This window comes from Protopterus annectens, chromosome 13.part0 (assembly GCF_019279795.1).
Source record: "Protopterus annectens isolate FY-2018-M chromosome 13.part0, PAN1.0, whole genome shotgun sequence".
In the NCBI taxonomy this organism is placed as follows: domain Eukaryota; kingdom Metazoa; phylum Chordata; order Ceratodontiformes; family Protopteridae; genus Protopterus; species Protopterus annectens.
This window is the reverse complement of record NC_056747.1, coordinates 965,214,306-965,232,846: the sequence shown is the minus strand read 5'-3', so window position 1 is coordinate 965,232,846 and position 18,541 is coordinate 965,214,306. Positions and strand designations below refer to the sequence as shown.

At 37.6% G+C, this 18,541-nt stretch overlaps 1 protein-coding gene across 1 annotated transcript; it reads right to left on the bottom strand.

Annotated features, from left to right (window-relative positions):
- Positions 1 to 17,302: 17,302 nt before the first annotated feature.
- On the bottom strand, positions 17,303 to 18,331 carry LOC122788001 (testis-specific serine/threonine-protein kinase 2-like). The gene has a single exon (XM_044054927.1). It carries the CDS (start codon positions 18,329 to 18,331, stop codon positions 17,303 to 17,305), a length of 1,029 nt encoding a protein of 342 aa, XP_043910862.1.
- Positions 18,332 to 18,541: the final 210 nt, after the last annotated feature.

Here is an 18,541-nt window from a genome sequence, read left to right as displayed (position 1 = left end):
GATTTTAATAGCAAATTCCCACCTTATCTCCAACCTACTTTATGCCTCTCCAGTATATACCAACCTAAGGCAATGTGATCTAAATAAGCTAGAGACCTGCTACAACAAAATCGCTAAATTCGCCACAGGGGCATCCTACCGTAGTCACCACTGTCTCTCACTTGCTGAACTGGGCTGTCTTGAACTCCCTCACCTCCTTCAGTGGTATCAACTCTCACTCGCCCACAAACTAGTAAACCATCCACTAAATGTCCCATCCCTCCAGAATCTACTCCAACCCTATCGCACCACCAGACCACTAAGATCCAGCAACAAAAATCACTTGCAGATCACTAAAGCCAATAACTCTGCTGGTGAAGCACTATTCTCTTGCGCCATAGCCAAATTATGGAACTCACTCCCACCCACAATTACCTCCGTACCATCATGCACCCACTTCAAAACTTTACTAAAAGCACACCTAAAAACATGCTGGCTATGCCCTTGCAACTCCCACTCTAATATCATCCACCCCATCCAACTACTACCTTTCTTTCACCTCCACTAACTACCTTGATGATAGGAAGCACAGATGCTCATAAGCCTAGTACTTATTATGCAGCAGGAACTTCTCATGGTTACATTTGTTAATGCCTGTTATGTACTTCACAGATAAAGATTCTAGTTGTCTACTGATGTACTATGTTCATCATCTGTAAATATGTTGTAAGTAATTTCTATGTTACATTGTTAATAGCTATGTAATCCAATGTAACTACTGTCTGTTTATTTTACTGTGGAGCTTTTCTCCCCGGGCCTCCGCTGAAAATGGACCCACGTCCAGTCGGACACTCCCGGTCAACAAATTTAAATAAATAAATAAATAAATAAATAAATAAAAATATCATCAAATTTTATTTTCCATGTTAACATTTTTCTTGATAATTTTAATGTCTTCATTTTCATATTCTTTTTTTTTTCCTATTCTCATCATCCCCAGAATTTTATGCACTTATATTTAAACATTCTCACTATTAAATTCTCATTCTCTTCCTTTATCTACTTTATTACTCTTTACAAGTTTAAAGAAGCAGAATAAACAACTGGATTTAGTAACCCCAATCCTCCTTCATCTACACTCATATACAACATACCTCTTTTCCTGAGTTCAGTCTTGAACCATATATGGTAGAAAACACCAATAGCACAATTGCCTTTTCATATTTTACTGAGACATAACCATTTGACATATACAGTATTTTCCATTAATACCAGATTCACCAGATAAACCTTTTTTTATAAATGTTAATCCACATGTCCTCCACTGAAGACATATTTCTTTCATTTTTTATCAAACCTTCCCATTGCATCATAACTACATCATTTTTCAAAAATGTTATTCCTAGCAAAGAGACTTCATTCACTGAAAAATAAATCCCCTCAGTTTTTACACATCACCGAGTCCCTTACTTTGATCTTTGTTTAAGGTCATTCCCATTTCCTTTAAACATCTATTCAGACAAATCAGCACTTCCCTCATACATATTTTGTTCCTAGCAACTGCAACTATATCATTTACATATGTCAGAACTTCTGGTGTCACCACCTCCTTTTACATCACATATCTAGCACTTTTCATTGTATGAGCTACTTCACTGACTACCATATTCGTCAACAATACAAACAATACTCCACTTGTGGGATATCCTTGCCTTAGACCACACTTCATGCATCTTTCTTTACTCAGCCACCCATTCACTAATACTTTCACCCTATTATTCCGATATACTGACATATGCACTCTCCTAATTCTATTACCTATTCCATACTTCTCTATAACTTCCTACGTCCTGTCCTAATGTATCAAATCCCTTGCTAGTGTCACCTACCATAAGTTTCTCATCCTCCTTTTTACTTATATCATCCACTATTTCTGTCTTAACCAATAACAATTTTTGACATCCTTTCCTTTTTATACCATATATACTTTCTTCCATAACATCTGTCATACTTCCTTCCATTATCCTCTGTATTATTCCCATAAAAATTATAATCTGTTACTTAGTGTGATACTTCTCCATTTTTATTTCATTCTTCTCAACTTTCTTCCATATAAATTTTAATATCCCACTACATAACTCTTCATAAACAAACCCATGCTTCAACCAGTTATTCAGTACATTTACAAAATACTCTGTTTGCCAGTCTGTTAATTTCTTGTACATTCCACACCCTTTACTATCTAGGCCTGATACTGAATCATTTACTTTCCTAAGTACATCATCTAATTCACTAATAGTAATTTATTTTTCATATTCTTTCTTAACTTGTTCTGGAAATGTCTTTACTTTCCATTCTCCCGTATTGTCCACATGTGGTATTACAATACTTATTATGTGCTCTTGTGTTGTTCTTTTACCTCTCCTATTACATTTTTTCATTTTTCTCACTATACTAATATCCTCCTTTGCTATTTTACCCAAATATACAGATAACATTCTCCCTTGTAAATAATATCTCTGCCCAAACAGTAATGTCTTAATTTTTTGTTGATTTCTTTTATATATTTTATTTTCTGTATCATAATACTCTCTTGTATTCTTCTTTAAATTCACTAATACATTTCTATAGACTTTTTCATACTTCACTTTTTCTTCCTTAGTTGAACCAATCTGGTACTGAAAAAAAAACACTTTTTATATTGCTTTTTAAGTTCAACCAACTTCTCAGATCAGTTTTTATAGAAGTCTTTTGTGGTTATTTGATCCTTCCATAACTGCAGTTCTTTCCACTCTCCAAGTTCATTCCATAATTTCTCATTTGTTCTTCTTATTCCCTTTCCTATTTTAATATACTCCCTTTCTTTCATCACCTACATCCCTACTGCTAAATAGTCTGAAAAAACTGTCACAACTATATCGCCATCTGCTACCCCCAAACATTCTGATGATACAAAATAACAGAATTCAGATTCAAGTGCCCCCCTTCTATAAGTCCATTGACTTTTGCTCCACACAGCTAATTTACTACATTTTATCATGTCCTGTATTTTTTACATATTTCCCTTTCTTTTTACACCTCCACCTTAAATCACAATTAAAGCCTCCTGCAATAATAATTTTCATGTTAGCCACCGCATAATCTAATATCTGATTAAAGAGATTCTCTCTCTTTCCTGTTAGTTGTATTTGCATATAAAGCAATAATTTTATAAACATTTTCTCTCTGCCTCATATTAGCAATAATTAACCTTCCCATCCTCACCACCATTACATCTAGTATATTATAATATATTCACTGTGTTTTTACACAACACAGCCACTCCAGAACAACTTTCATTTCCTATGTTTCATATATTTCCACGCCACAATTTGTCTGTTTGCTGTCTTTCTTCACGTGCCACGAATTTTACACCCTCTTACAGAATAATATCCACATCACATTTAGTACACCATTACAGTATCCATGTCCTTCGTACAGTTTTAATACTCTTCATATTTACTGAAAGTAATCTAAAATGGTTGCTGATCCTTTTTTTTTTACATTTAAAACAATAAGTAAAAAGGTCACACAGAAAAAACAATCGGTAAAAGCTAAAAGAAAATTCTAGCCAAGCTAGAATTTCCACTATGTGATTCCTCAAACCTCTTCTATTAGAGGCACATGAGAAATATGCAAATGACCATTAAGAAATCAGGTGGTTCAGTTATATAGTGATTCTGAATGCCCATGACTTTTTTTTTTCTTTTTAACTCCTTTAATGGACAAATTCAGGCCAATAAAGCTAAATTTGCTGTATTTCCTTTCTCCCTACACTGGCTACATTGTACCGTGTCACAATCACTAGTTAAAGGATAAAAGTCCCTACAGAAGAAACATGATTTAGACTAACCAGCATATCATAATGCCCCTCTAAGACCATCCACAAAAACAGCACTTGGTAAGTGTTTCATCATTTTTTTTTCACATTTCAAATGAGCTTCCACCTCCAGCCTCCATTCCATATGTTTCTTTCATCTCTAACTTTCACAACGTTACCAATAGTTTCACACAAACCCTACATGTATTTATTAACATCTTCTTCTTCCAGCTCATGGGTTCTAAGCTGCAAAGCAACATTTTTTAAGCATTTAAGTTACTACCAGATAAGAAATAACTGCTCCATCTAACCTAAGAAAAGGTAAGACAACCACTTGGAAATAGCCTGAGTTGACACAAATTGTCCCTTTTTCTCACCTTCACAACAAAAGAACAACTGATTAGAGTTCCTGAAAGATTCTGATCTGTCAAGATAGTACCTAAGTTGTCTGTCGGGATCCAAGCTATAGAGAATCCTTTCTCCCTCATTTATAGGTTTCTCTGGAGAAGACGGAGATGGATGGCTTAGTGCAAAGTAAACTCTTGACTAGGCATAAATGTAGTATTAGTTTTAAAGCAAACCCTGTATTTGTGGGAAATGAGATAAGGCTGACCCACCAGAAGAACCTGTGTCTCAGATATTTTTTTGCTGATGTTAGTGCAGTGAGTAAAACTGTTTTCCATGTTAAGAACCACAAGTCAGTCTGAATAGCAGGTTCAAATAGAGCAAGTGTTAATTTTCTAGTACAATATTTAGATACCAAGGAGGAGCCCCTGTTTTCTGGGAGGCTTGGTATGCAACACCCCTTTCAAAATATTTTCAGATGAGATTGCATTGAAAGTGGAGAATCCATGGGCAGACTTGCTGAAATGACTTCCAAGTAAACCTTGATGGAGGATTAAGACAGGCCAAATGATAGCAATTCATACAAAGTATGTAGAACCAAAGAAACACTAGCTCTAAATGGGTGTTTACTAACATATCATTTTCTAGTAGCAGGTTTTCTTGCCTCTTTAATATCTGTTACATGTCCTTAGAAAATATTTCTAAAATGTTTTAAGATTCTATCATCTGTACAATGATATACAGTTGTTTAGGGTAGAGATGTATCAAATACTCATTGTCTTCTGTGAGTAGATTCAGTCTGTGAGGAAGCTTGTGGTAATTGTTCCTGGCCATTTCAAAAAAAAGGGAGAACCAATGTTGCCTAGACCAGATGGAAATCACCACAATGATTTTGAGAAAGTCCTGCTGAATCTTCAGAATAATCCTGCATATTAATGAATAGAGTGGAAAAACATCAGGAACATTTCTGTCCAAGGGAAAAAAAAATCTGTCTTCTGGGCCTTCCTGCATGAAGTCCTGGAGCAGAATTTTGCCAAACTGTTTACTGTCATTGGACATGAAACAATCTATTTGACATGTTCCACACAACTGGGATCAATTCCTAAAGATTCCCCTGATTCAGTTTCCATTTGTGAAGCTATATCCTAGTTTAGCTCGCTTGTTTAACGCAGTTTTGCTCGGACAGAATGAAATATGTCTATAGAGAGAGAGAGATTGTGCTGAAAATCTAAATCCTAGGCAACCATGGCTAGTCTGCAGATAGGGTAAATGCTTGTTCTCTCTCTTGATTGTTTAAGTAGCACATCACTGTGGTGTTGTCTGCAAACACCTGTAGAAGTCCCAGGAACCATAAATGATTGGGAGAATTGATAACATTTATAAATGCCAACATCTCTTTTATACTTACATGTTTTGATCTGTCTTTTCTTGTTCCAAAGATCCTGCACTTTTATTACCATACACACTGCCTGCACTTTTATTACCATACAGACTGCTCCCCAAGCAAACCATGGTGTGTTCTCCTTTGAAGGCATTCTAGTCAAGGCGTTAGAGAGTGAAAGAGCGTGAATAAAACTTGCCTGGATTTTATTGGGTCACTGGTTTTTTGGTTGTTCTTTGGCTCCCCAAGCAAAGTCTGAGGTGTTTGCTGTAGCTGACTGTGCTGAAGCAGGAAGGGAGAATGAGAGACCTGGATTCTAATAATTTTGGTGTGCCCACCATAAAATCTCCTTTTTCACAAACCCTAATACTGGAATTTGGAATGCCAGAAGATGTTGATGTTGAGACCATACAAATTTCAAGTACAATTGAATTTTTCTAAAGTGGAGCCTTGCAAGACAGATCATAAGAATCACTGAAGCCATGAGACCCAAAATCCTGAGATATTCCCTATCTGTGACAGAAGCTGGAATGCAAAAAAAATCAGGAATGGATCTAGATACAGAGCTACCTTTTCCCCGTGGAAGAAAACCACTTTGAACTTAGGTGACCAGTAGTCAGTCCAAGAAAACAATCTTATGAGAAGGGTCAGATAGGAGTTTTGTATGCTCTCCTGGAACTGCAGTCTGTATAGGAGATCCCTTACCCAGATGACAGATTCTTGACACTTTGAAAAAGACTCTGCAAAGATAAGCAAGCTGTTTAAAAATGTGAATACCTTGCAGTCTGCAGTAAGCTATCACAGAAGAAAGACACTTTATGTATACCCTTAAAGCAGTGGATTGACCAAAGGGTAATGCATATAACTGATAACATGTTCAAGACACAGAAAACCACAAGAAATGTCTGAAATCTGGATCCAGAGGATTGGATTGTGATTATATGCATCTTTTAAATCTAAGGTCACCAGAAAACCCAAGTGGAGAAGAAGGAGTAAGAAATTATGAAGGGATAACAGTTTGAACTTGGGCACCATCACAAACAGGTTCAGAAAGGAAAGATCCAGAAATGATCTCCAAGAATCTTATTTCTTTGGCAACAGAAACATGCTTGAATAAAAGCCTTCTCCTAACTGAGAAGGAGGGACCACTTTCATCACCCACTGAGACAGCTGATACTGAATGACAGGAGAGAAATGAGCAGTTTGGTCTGGCAGATGGGATGGAATCCTGCAAAAAAGGAGGGAGAGGCTCTCACTGCCATCTGCAACCATGATGGATTATTTCAGAGCCTATCTGGAGTGTTTCTCTCCAGGACACTTCTGAAAATGGGCTCTGTCCCAGTCTGACTTTCCTGGTAAACAAATGTTAACTAACTAAATAAATAGATAAATAAATAAATAAATAAATAAATAAATAAATAAATAAATAAATAAAATCTGTCCGAAACTATCTGTTGCCAAAGAGAGAAATGTAGGTTCAGACTTTCTGGAAGGATTAAAGGTTTGCCAGTATAGATGTGTGTGTGTGTGTGTGTGGGGGCTGTATTTAGTCATTCAAACTTATTAGATTGTTCTTTTTTTGTGGAGGTTCCTCCTTTCTTTTTGGAAACCTCCTTATGATTTCTAAGCATGTGTTGGTACCCATTGATTTCTTTAAGGATATTTCTCCCTTCTTCATAGATGAGTGACCATGAAGATGGTGTATGCAAGTTAATGGGGTGTGAGGGGTCTTTCTTAGCCCATGTGAGGGTGAAGGGGTGCTCACTCCCCTGCAAAAAACTTACATGTAAGTTTTTTTTGCTAGGTAGATTTCCTTGCCAGATTGTAAGTTGGCAATTCACAGTGGAAACTAATAGCCTCTGTTTTTTTGCTCCTGGGTTGGAGCTCCAGACTACTGACTTGCACAATCTGTGACTCACTTGTTAGTTAATTAATCAGACAAAAAGGTCATGGGTCACCCTGGAGGTACTTCTTCCAAAAAGGCAGAAATAGACTAAACATGTCACTTGGGGGGGTGGATTTAGAAACTAGACAACAGTTTGTGTTTACAAAGCTTTGAAACATATATGAATCTGTCAGAGGAAAATACTTCAAAAGACCAAAAGCATAAGGTTCAGTTCAGGTATCTTTATTCTTGTGCAAGGAGACAAAAAATGCAGTTACACAGTTTGTCTGACTAAATCAGGAAGTGTCACAATTATTATACCTTTCTTTCAAGACATTGCCCACTACGACTGACGTAGTAGATCACCAGTTCACAATTCTGTTACTTTATAGATGTTTCTCACATTTCTAGCTGACTCTTCAAAGTTTAAAAAATATTTTTTTTAGTAAACAGGATGGCCTTGAATTATAACTTTCTTGCTATGTGATGTTACAAGTCTAGGTACTATGGCTAATTCAAGCACAATGCAAGTACAGATTTCTGAAGCAGTTCATTGTTTATAGTATCTAACTATCTTGCAGCTTGTGCACATTTTCATTAGCACGAACAGAGCTTATTGTCCATAATGAATGGATCTACAGAATTTATTATTATTCTCTATTTAATTTCCTGACCTAGCAGAAAATCATCTGCTTTCCAGTACATTTCCAAAGTATAAACATGTATTTTGCTGTGCTAGCAAACTAGGTCAGAGTGCATCTTGCAGTGTCAGAAAGCACAATTTCAGAAAAGCATGTTTTCAGTTTCAAATAGAACTAATGCTGCATATAGAATAAAAACATGTTAATCTTCCCTTATTTAAAATAAGCATTGCACACATATGTTAATACATATTTTTCTAACATTTCCCCCCTGTTAATGCTTTTTATTCTATTTCAAAAGCATAAACAGTTTGTTTCTTCTCCTAACCTCTTCCTTTGAGGATTTGCAGCTAAGAGAGTCATTCAGTTTAAACTTATGAAAGTGTTTCCTTTTTCAACAGTTCTTCAATTTCAGTACTTTGATACAAAGTCTCAGAAACTGACATGTCTATAAAATTTTTGATTAATTTTTTCATGTAGGGAATTCCACAGCAAATACATGCTCCTAACAAAAGTAATCCCACTCAAATGGCAATCAGGATGTTCATTAGGATGGAACCCCACCCCCCAAACAAATTCTGGAAAAAGTCCATCAGTGGGTTCGGGCCTGGCCTGGCCATGTCTGACACTTGCTGAATCACTTCCAAATGATCGTTGATCTCGTGTTTATTGTCAGGAATAAACAAACAACACTCGTCTTTGATTAAAGCACACGTATCACCTCTCGCCGCTAGGGTGAAGTCAAGAGCCATGCGGTTTTGAATCACCACAGTTCTCATTGCATTCAGTTCATCAGTCATTAATTCAAGAGCAGAAAAAGTTGCATTGCTCATGACCTCGAGAAGTTTGGATAGCTTTCTCAGTTCCCAAATTGATTTAACTGCACCATATGCAGGGGCTATGCCAGCCCAGGATATGATAGTGTCACTCAAGTCCATGTGTGCTAGTTTACTTTTGTCTTTCACGGAGTTATGGTTTCTCCAGTCTGCTACGATCTGTCCCACTGGATTCTCAGGTTTCTTGATTGGATTTTCAGGTTTCTTTGCGATGTCTCTGATGTTTCGAATTCTCCCATGAGGCAAAGCTGTAGTGTGTCGTATGGCCGGGACCAGGTAACCCAAAAAACAACTGCCGGACCAATTCTCAGGCAACCATTTGTATGCCTTTTTCCCACATATGAAATAACAGTTTTCTACCTTAGTATTGATATACACCTTCCCTGCATGAAACATTTTCTTATCTATAATAGACAGTTGCTTTAAAAGAACAGGATTATGTTGTATATCACTGACAGTTTTATGCAAGGACTCAAAGTATGAGTCATAATCTGCATCACAAATTGTTTCTGTATTTTTAGCATTTTTAGGTTTAATATAACATTTATAAGAAACAGTCACATTACATTTACTCCAACCTACTTGAATCATGTCATTCTTAAAAAAGCATACAATTCCTGTTTGTGTAGCAGGTAGAAATAATGCAATTTTGTCTCTAGATTTCACAGGTGTAGTCTCAAAATTTTCCCAAGTCTCATTGACCCCTAGTGGGACAGCAGCCATCAATAATCCCCCATATACTGTTGGTATAGCTGTGCAAATCCAATAATTTGAAATATTAAAACTCTCAGCATACACATATTTGATTGCTTGGTAAGTGTTAAAGTTTGGATGCCAGTCTATGAGTGTTGAATCACATTTGTTCAGTCTAGCTGGTGTGGCTGAAGAAAAGAAAGGCCACAGCAAAAAGAACATTGTCACTAATGCAGTTATTAAGATGATTATGCAACACTGCTGAATACACTGCTGAAGTCGTTCAGAATTTCTATTATCTCTGGGTCTTGTCATTTTACTGCTGCTGTGTGTTAGCAAGAGTTTTATCAAGTTCAAAGTTTTTGACTAGTTTACAGTGTGTCAAATGAATCCAAGATGAATGTTCCGCAATCTTGACTGCTGTGGGCGTGCTCAGCAGTACTTGATACGGACCTTCCCACTTTGGTGTCGTCCAATTCTTCTTTTTGATTGCCTTTACCCAGACCCAAGTGCCTGGGGCTACTGCTGCTTCGGATGGTTTAGTTTGGTCTTTATCTGAAACATAATTAAACTGTAAAAGATGTTTGTTATTCAGCATACTCCTCATATACTTTGCAAGTGTCCAATTTGCTTCCTGGTCTGCAGGCATGAGAGGTTTCCACTGAGGTATATAATAAGCTCTTACAAAAATCTTTTCGAAAGGTGTCAATCCTTTTGCATTCGGAACAGTTCTCATGCTCAACAGTGCCAGGGGCAAACAGTACACCCAGTTCTTCTGTGTATCTACCATAAGTTTTTTAAGCTTATTCTTTAAAACTCCATTGTGCCTCTTTACTAACCCTGCAGATTGAGGGTGATATGCACAGTGATGTTTTAAAGAAATCCCAAAATACTGGCTTAACTGCTGTATAGTTTGGTTAACGAAATGTGTACCATTATCACTGTAGATCCTTTCCGGTATGCCAAATCTAGGAATAATTTCTTTAACTAGGGTCTTTGCAACAGTGGCTGCATCTGGTTTAATAGTCGGAAAGGCCTCCACCCATTTGGAGAACATATCCACAATGACAAGGCAGTACTTTTTGTTTTCACATTTGCTCAATTCTATGAAATCCATACAGATAGTATGAAACGGATATGGTGGTGTAGGGAAACTCCCTTGCTTGGGCTTTAATGCCACTTGTGCATGATGTTTATTACAAGTGTGACATGACAGGCAAAATTTTTAGTGTAGTTTGTAAACCCGTACGTAGGGAATACCCGATTCACTAATTGTACCATCCCCCCTGTTGAGACATGGCTCTGCCCATGGCTCAACAAAGCTGCATATCTAAATAAATTAGACGATAATATCAGTTTTCCCTCTTTAGAGATGTACAGCCCTTCCTTGAGAATTGCTCCTCGTCTTTTCCATTTTTGTTTTTCAGCTTGTGTAGTAAGTTTGTTTTCAACATTTCTAAGTCTAAAATCTCAGAAGGTTGTAATTCCTCGTTCAAAAGAAATGCTTCTGTGGCTGCTTGCTTTGCAGCTGTGTCAGCTCTCGCATTGCCTTTTGAAATCCTATCTTGTTGTTTTGTATGAGCTATGCATTTACAAATAGCTACTTTCTGAGGCAACTGAATAGAATCTAACAAATCTAAAATAAACTGTGCATGGTTAATCGGATTGACAGTAGATGTCACCATTCCTCGATTCTTCCACTGTTGTGCAAAAACATGTACAGTAGAAAAAGCATACTGGCTGTCTGTAAAAATGTTTACGCTTTTACCCTTTGCTAAGGTACATGCCCGTGTCAAGGCAATCAACTCTGCTGCTTGTGCAGATAAGTTATGTGGTAAAGGTTTCGCTTCTACAATCTCAGTATCAGAAACTACTGCATAACCTGTTAGGTTCTGTCCTGTAGGACTCCTTTTGCATGAGCCATCCACGTAATATGTCACCTCGGCATCATCCAAGGGAACATCCGTGAGGTCTTTTCTAGGCAGTGTCTTTTGCTCAATTACCTGCAGGCAGTTATGGGGTGTGCCATCCACAGGAGTTGGGAGCAAGGTAGACGGATTCAAATTAGTACATCGTTCAATTGTCATGTGAGGTTGGCTCAGCAATATAGTCATACAAGAAAGATGCCTAGCAGGGGAAAGATATGCTACTTTTTCTTGCAGTAAAATGATTGTGACTGCATGAGGCACTCTCAATGTGAGAGGGTGGAATAACACTACTGAGGCTGAAGTCTGCACTGCCATTGCAGCTGCAACTACTGCTTGTACACAGTGGGGTAGAGACTGCACCACTGGGTCCAGTTGTGATGAATAATAAGCAATGGAGCGTTGTTTGTCCCCATGCTGTTGAGTCAATACTGATGTCATATAACCTTGCTTGCAATCTACAGTTTGGAAAAAACGTTTGTGATAATTTGGTAATCCTAAAACTAATGATGATGCTATCAATTGTTTCAGTTTACAGAAAGTTAATTCTGCTTCTGGTGTCCATTGTATTAAATGTTGTGCTGCCATAGGCTTCTTAAAAATCAGGTCGGTTAAAGGTGCAGATTCCAAAGCATAGTTTGGGATCCAGCTTCGACAAAAATTAGTCGTACCCAGGAAGGACATCATTTCCTTCTTGGTTGTGGGTTTTGGTGCTTGTAAGATCGCTACTTTTCTGTCCTCATCTAATGTTCTGCCATCTTTGGATATTACATATCCAAGGTATTTCACTTGTTTTCTCCAAAGCTGCAATTTATTTTTGCTTACTTTGTGTCCTTCAACTGCTAGGAATTTTAATAATGCTATAGTATCTTCCTTACAATCTTGCTGGGTAGGGGCGGCCAGCAGGATGTCATCAACATAAAGTAAAATTTGACTACTTCTTGGTGGGATAAATCCCGCTAAATTACTTGCCATCTCTTGTGAGAATATCGTTGGGCTTTCACTATAGCCCTGTGGTAGTCACGTATATGTATACCGCTTCCCCTGAAATGTAAATGCAAACCAATACTGGCTGTCAGGGTGTATCGGTATCGAAAAGAACACGTTGCTGATATCTACCACAGAAAAATATCTCTGTTGAGGTTTTAAATCATTCAACAAGGTATGTGGATCTGGCACCGTAGGTGCTCTTGGTATTACTGCATCATTTACAGCTTGTAAATCTTGGACCATACGCCATTCTCCATTTGCTTTTCTAACTGGGAATAAGGGTGTGCTACATGGCAAATCGGGAGATCCCACCCATATTCCCTCCTTAAGCAAAGCTGCTATGATTGGTTTAATACCTGCCTCTGCATCTTTTCTCAAGGGGTACTGTCTCTTCTGTGGTCTAAATGCTGACTTTGGCGTGATAGTAACTGGTCCTGCTGTGCGAATAAGTCCTACGTCTGACTTTCCTGTTGACCAGAGAGTTTCTGGTATGTCTAACAAAGCTTTTTCTTCCTCTTCTAATAAGAGGGCTTCTCAGCTGTCTTTGCTGGATTGCAAGTGTACAGCTGGATGTGTTTGTGTTATCCAGTTCAGTTTCTGTCTTTGTATTCTCTGTTCTGACAGTTCTGATTCTGTCTGTTTTTCCCATTTTGTAACTTTTTCTCCTAGATCTCTCCATTTTAAATCTTCCTCTTTAGTTAAACTAACATGCGGTATTAGATTTGATTTGTAAAGTGAAAAGAACTCCTGGGGTAATGAACAGCTAACTACACTATTCCCTTTCATGTCCCAGTACAAATTACACAGTACTAATCTGTTTGCATGATTTCTAAACAATTCTTTTTCATATTCTTTGTCAGGTCCTGGTGTATTACAATAATACAGAGTACAGTGCAACAGGTGTTGTATGTCAATACAAAGGGAGGGGAACTTACTGATAGCTACATTCATTAACTCTTCAGTTACTGCTCCAGGGCCAGTCGTAACTAAGTCCTGGCTGTACCAGTAAAATGTTTCACCTTCCGTTTGCACTGCAAAAGTATTAGTTTGTCGCTGTGCTTCCATACCCTGCATGGTTGGAACTACTGCTATGCCTAATAGTTGCATAAGATCTCTGCCCAAAAGGTTCACTGGGCATTTTGCAGAAACAACAATTTTGCTTTTCTGGGTTAATCCTGAAACAGGATCTGTTATTGTAATTTTATGGGAGAGAGGCTCCCGATACAGCTGTCCATTAGCTGCTTTTACTAGTATAAAGTCATGTGATTCTGAATTTTCTGGTAGTTTGGAGGGGTGTACTAGGGTTCGTGATGCCCCTGAATCGCACAAAAATTTGACTTCCCTCCCTTCTACCAGGAGTGTCACTTCTGGTTTTGTGTCAGCTAGATAAAGCTCTAAGCTCAGTAAGGCTAGGTCTAATATTTCGTTTTCTTCACTATCGGTAGCTTCCTGCACTTTCTCTATTATCACATTCTCTGCTCCTTCTATCACATTGTCATTTGTCCTTTCTATATTATTCCCATCTAGTGATTCCTGACTTTCATATAGTCAGTCCTCACCTTCATCGTTTTTGTCTTCCACTGCTGCCTTATTTTTCCTGCAATCCCTTGCCAAGTGTCCCTTTTTCCCGCATTTGAAGCACTCACCTCTTTTCTTTCTCCCTTCAAAGTCCTCTGATCACTGATCAGATTGTTTGTTTCCCTGGGCATTCTTTTTGCCCTTTTGTCCGGACTGTACTAAATAAACTTCTCCATCTTCTACAGCAAATACTTGGGCTTTCTTTTTCTTTTTGTTATTAAAATGCCTTTTGGCATGTCTAGCATATTCAAGCAGTGATTGTAATCTGCTTGTACGATGGTCTACCATATGTTTAGTAATGAAACTACTTATGGGTGCAATACTGCCTTTCAAAAATGCATTCTTTAACTGCTGCTCATATGGGGAATCTTGTGTCTGATCTTCAGGCACCTGCATTTCACAGTGATTGTTAAAACATTCTAATAATCTGGCAAAATATCTATCAACAGTTTCACTTTCTTGTTGGATGCATTGATTAATGCAAGTCCAGTCTGCCCTAGGCTTCCATTTCTCAGAAATTCGGTCTGTCAGACCTTTCAATCTGTTATCTAGTTCTGCGCTGCTATGTGGGAGGGGCCTAAGTGCAGCGTCATGGGGATTCCAGTTGCCACTGATCATGTGCCAATCTGGACCTACTATTTGTCTGACCACTTTTTCTACTTCCTCTCCATTTAAGTGATAACTTAATCTCATGCCCTGTAAGTCTTCTAAGAACTTTCTAAAATTAACTTTTGGATGTGGAATTCCCTCTGTGGCTTTCTGGATGTCTTCCGGTGTCCACGGTCTGTATACTAAGAGAGTTGGGTCCTGCCTTTCTTGTCCTGCCTGAGGATTTGGTACTTCTATGAGTGGGCATATCTCTTCTTCACTCATAGCTCGTGAATTTCCATTCATTTGATATAATTCAATATCCCCTTTTAAATTACGTGTTCGAGACCTAGTCTCGATAGGATCTCTAACAAACGGTAGTGGTTTTATAGGAACAACTGGATATCGTGGAGGTGGGTCAGTTTGTTCTTTTGCTTCATATTCCGGTAAGGGAGCTGGTAAGGGAACCGGAACCGGAGCGGGCAGAGGGGCAGATGCTATAACTAAGTTATTATCCTCTTTGTCTAGAAACATTGCTTTTGAATTTTTATTCTTTTGTTCTCTTTGGCTTGCTTCCTCAATCCACCTGTGTGCCTGAGGAACTCCTAATTTACGCTGTTTTTTAACCTGACCTTTAGAATCAGTTTTTAACTGTCTAATAAGTTTGATAAGCGAGGATCTTTCTAGTTTCCCATCAGATTCATATTTATTAACCCATTTAGTATAATATCTAACGTTGTCGGCGCGCTGTGATTGCATATATTTTGCGTCTTCGGTTAACTGTGGGCTTTGGGGTCTTTTCGTTTTTGTGCACGTATTACCCATTTTGTTCTAACCTTTTAAATGTTACGTAACCCTTTTATTTTTAATGTGGTACCACCAAGTGTTTACAGTCTCTTCAGACTACCTGCCTACTTATTCTGTTTCCCTGATCTATGACAAGATAGCAATATTTCTGTCTCTGAATTTTAAAAATTCTCACAGAACAAATACAATCAAGTCCCTGATCTAAAACAGAAAAAAGCAGCTTCACCCTACCTGAGCCTCAGCGATTGGTCACTCACTGTTCAAACGGAACCCGCCTTCAGTCGTAGATCAGACAAGTGGCTGGCCTCTTTTGCACGACAATTCAGTCAGAGGTCTTTCAATGAAGAAGATCCGATGTGGTATCTTCCCTGCGCAGTTTCATGCCACCTGACCCATCTGATCCCAGGCTAAACGAGGGTTTCCGGCTCCAAAGGACCAAAAAAAAATGTCAGAGAAAAATACTTCAAAAGACCAAAAGCATAAGATTCAGTTCAGGTATCTTTATTCTTGCGCAAGGAGACAAAAAATGCAGTTACAGAGCTTGTCTGACTAAATCAGGAAGTGTCACAGTTATTATACCTTTCTTTCAAGACATTGCCCACTACGACTGACGTAGTAGATCACCAGTTCACAATTCTGTTACTTTACAGATGTTTCTCACATTTCTAGCTGACTCTTCAAAGTTTAAAAAAGATTATTTTAGTAAACAGAATGGCCTTGACGACCACCGGTCAATTATAACTTTCTTGCTATGTGATGTTACAAGTCTAGGTACTATGGCTAATTCAAGCACAATGCAAGTATAGATTTCTGAAGCAGTTCATTGTTTATAGTATCTAACTATCTTGCAGCTTGTGCACTTTTTCATTAGCACGAACAGAGCTTATTGTCCATAATGAATGGATCTACAGAATTTATTATTATTCTCTATTTAATTTCCTGACCTAGCAGAAAATCACCTGCTTTCCAATACATTTCCAAAGGATAAACATGTATTTTGCTGTGCTAGCAAACTAGGTCAGAGTGCATCTTGCAGTGTCAGAAAGCACAATTTCAGAAAAGCATGTTTCCAGTTTAAAATAGAACTAATACCGCATATAGAATAAAAACGTGTTAATCTTCCCTTATTTAAAATAAGCATTGCACACATATGTTAATACATATTTTTCTAACAGAATCTTAACAAAAATAAATGTTTAAATTGCTAAGTATTTGAATAATGTTATTTTGTAGACAATGAAAATGCATAAATAAGCATTTATATTCACACAAAATGATGTAATGTCCAAGGATGATCTCAGCAGATTTCACTAACATTTATCTGATAAAGTACATTAATAGTAGGTAGATTCAAAACTCAAATAATTATGTTGACAGACCACTTGGGGCATGTACTTTTTCAGCATAATAGCAATTTTGCCTACTTACATATTTTTAGAAGTCTAGTAGCGTGCTTCATATCTGTTCCTAATTTTATTATTTTTTTGTGTAAAGTAGATCTGTTGAAAATCACATAGCACAAATGATGTTTATAATTAAAGCAATTAAAAATGAAAACTGTATACCATATTTTGTTTTGGAGCGAGTAATATTTTTATTAGGTGTATATGCCATATGTGACTATAAATGCAGACTACATCAGATGCATATCCCTCTTTTTCGATTATAATTAACAAGTGCCACTGTATACATTTTTGTATTGCTTTGATCCAGCTGTTTCAGTCATTAGTGATGTATATAGACTTGGCAGTGGTATACAGAAGACTTGTTCTTCTGTACCTGCTTTACTGTCTTCTCAGTGAAGTTTTTGTTCTGTTTTTGCATCAGGTTTGAGATGAGTTGCTTCTGATGTAACCCTAGTCTTATTTTCACCTTTATTTTGTGATTTAGATCTGTGGATGACATTAGATTTTGAATCAGTTTTTAGTTGTTCCCTTTGCTGGTGCTCTGTTTGAGAGCATTCACCATCTTTCTTTTCAATGTCTGAACTTTCTAATTTTGTAGGGTGCATCCAAGGGTGCACCAGGATCTCCTCAAGAGTCAGTCGTGTCAGCATGTCTGGATGAAGAATGCCAAAGATTAAGTCTTTACACACTGAGGTCACACATTTAGATCTTGGAAAGTCTAGTCTTTGTGCCTTCTGAGCTCGCACCATCCGTTTGATATTAGAGTCATCATATGGCATAGAGCCACAGACCATAATAAACAGAACAATGCCCATGCTCCAAATGTCACAGAGCTTTGGTTGGTAAGGTATTCCTTGTAGCACTTCTGGTGCTGCATATGCAATAGAACCACAGAATGTTTTACATAGTACAATTTGCCCTTCTTCATCAAAAGCACACTGTTTTGAAAAACCAAAGTCTGAAACCTTGATGTTGTAATTAATGTCCAAAAGAAGGTTTTCACACTTCAGATCTCTGTGCACAATGTTAATGTCATGACAGTATTTTATGGCTGTTGTTAACTGATGGAACATCTTTCGGGCCACGTCTTCTGGTAATGACTCTCTAGACTGTATATATTCCAGTAAATTTCCATGAACTGCAAGCTCCATGATAACATAAATTTTTCCATTGGGGTTTTCAAATACCTCATAAGTTTTCACAATATATTCATGATTCACTATTTTCAATATTTCCATTTCTCTAGGAAGGAATTTCTCCAAAAAATCAGCAGGTGCTTTCTTCTTGTCTATTATCTTCACCGCTACATCTTCTTTGAGTCGCTTAGAGTATGCAGATTTGACTTTGGCGTAAGTTCCTTCTCCCAAACTTATACCAATAACAAAACCATGTTTTCTTAGGACCTTAGAGTCATTCATTGCTTAAGGACAGGCAACAGCTTCAATAACCAGTTTTACTTTGTATTACTGAAGATTTCTGCTAGTTTCTTTTATGAAAAACAAGTAATTTCCACTGTATTGATATAATGAGAATTCTTTGTTCTGTTCTCTAAAGTTCTGAAGATGCACTGCATCATAGTGGTCATTTGTGACCTCAGACATAATGTCATAATCATCAAGCTTTCTGGT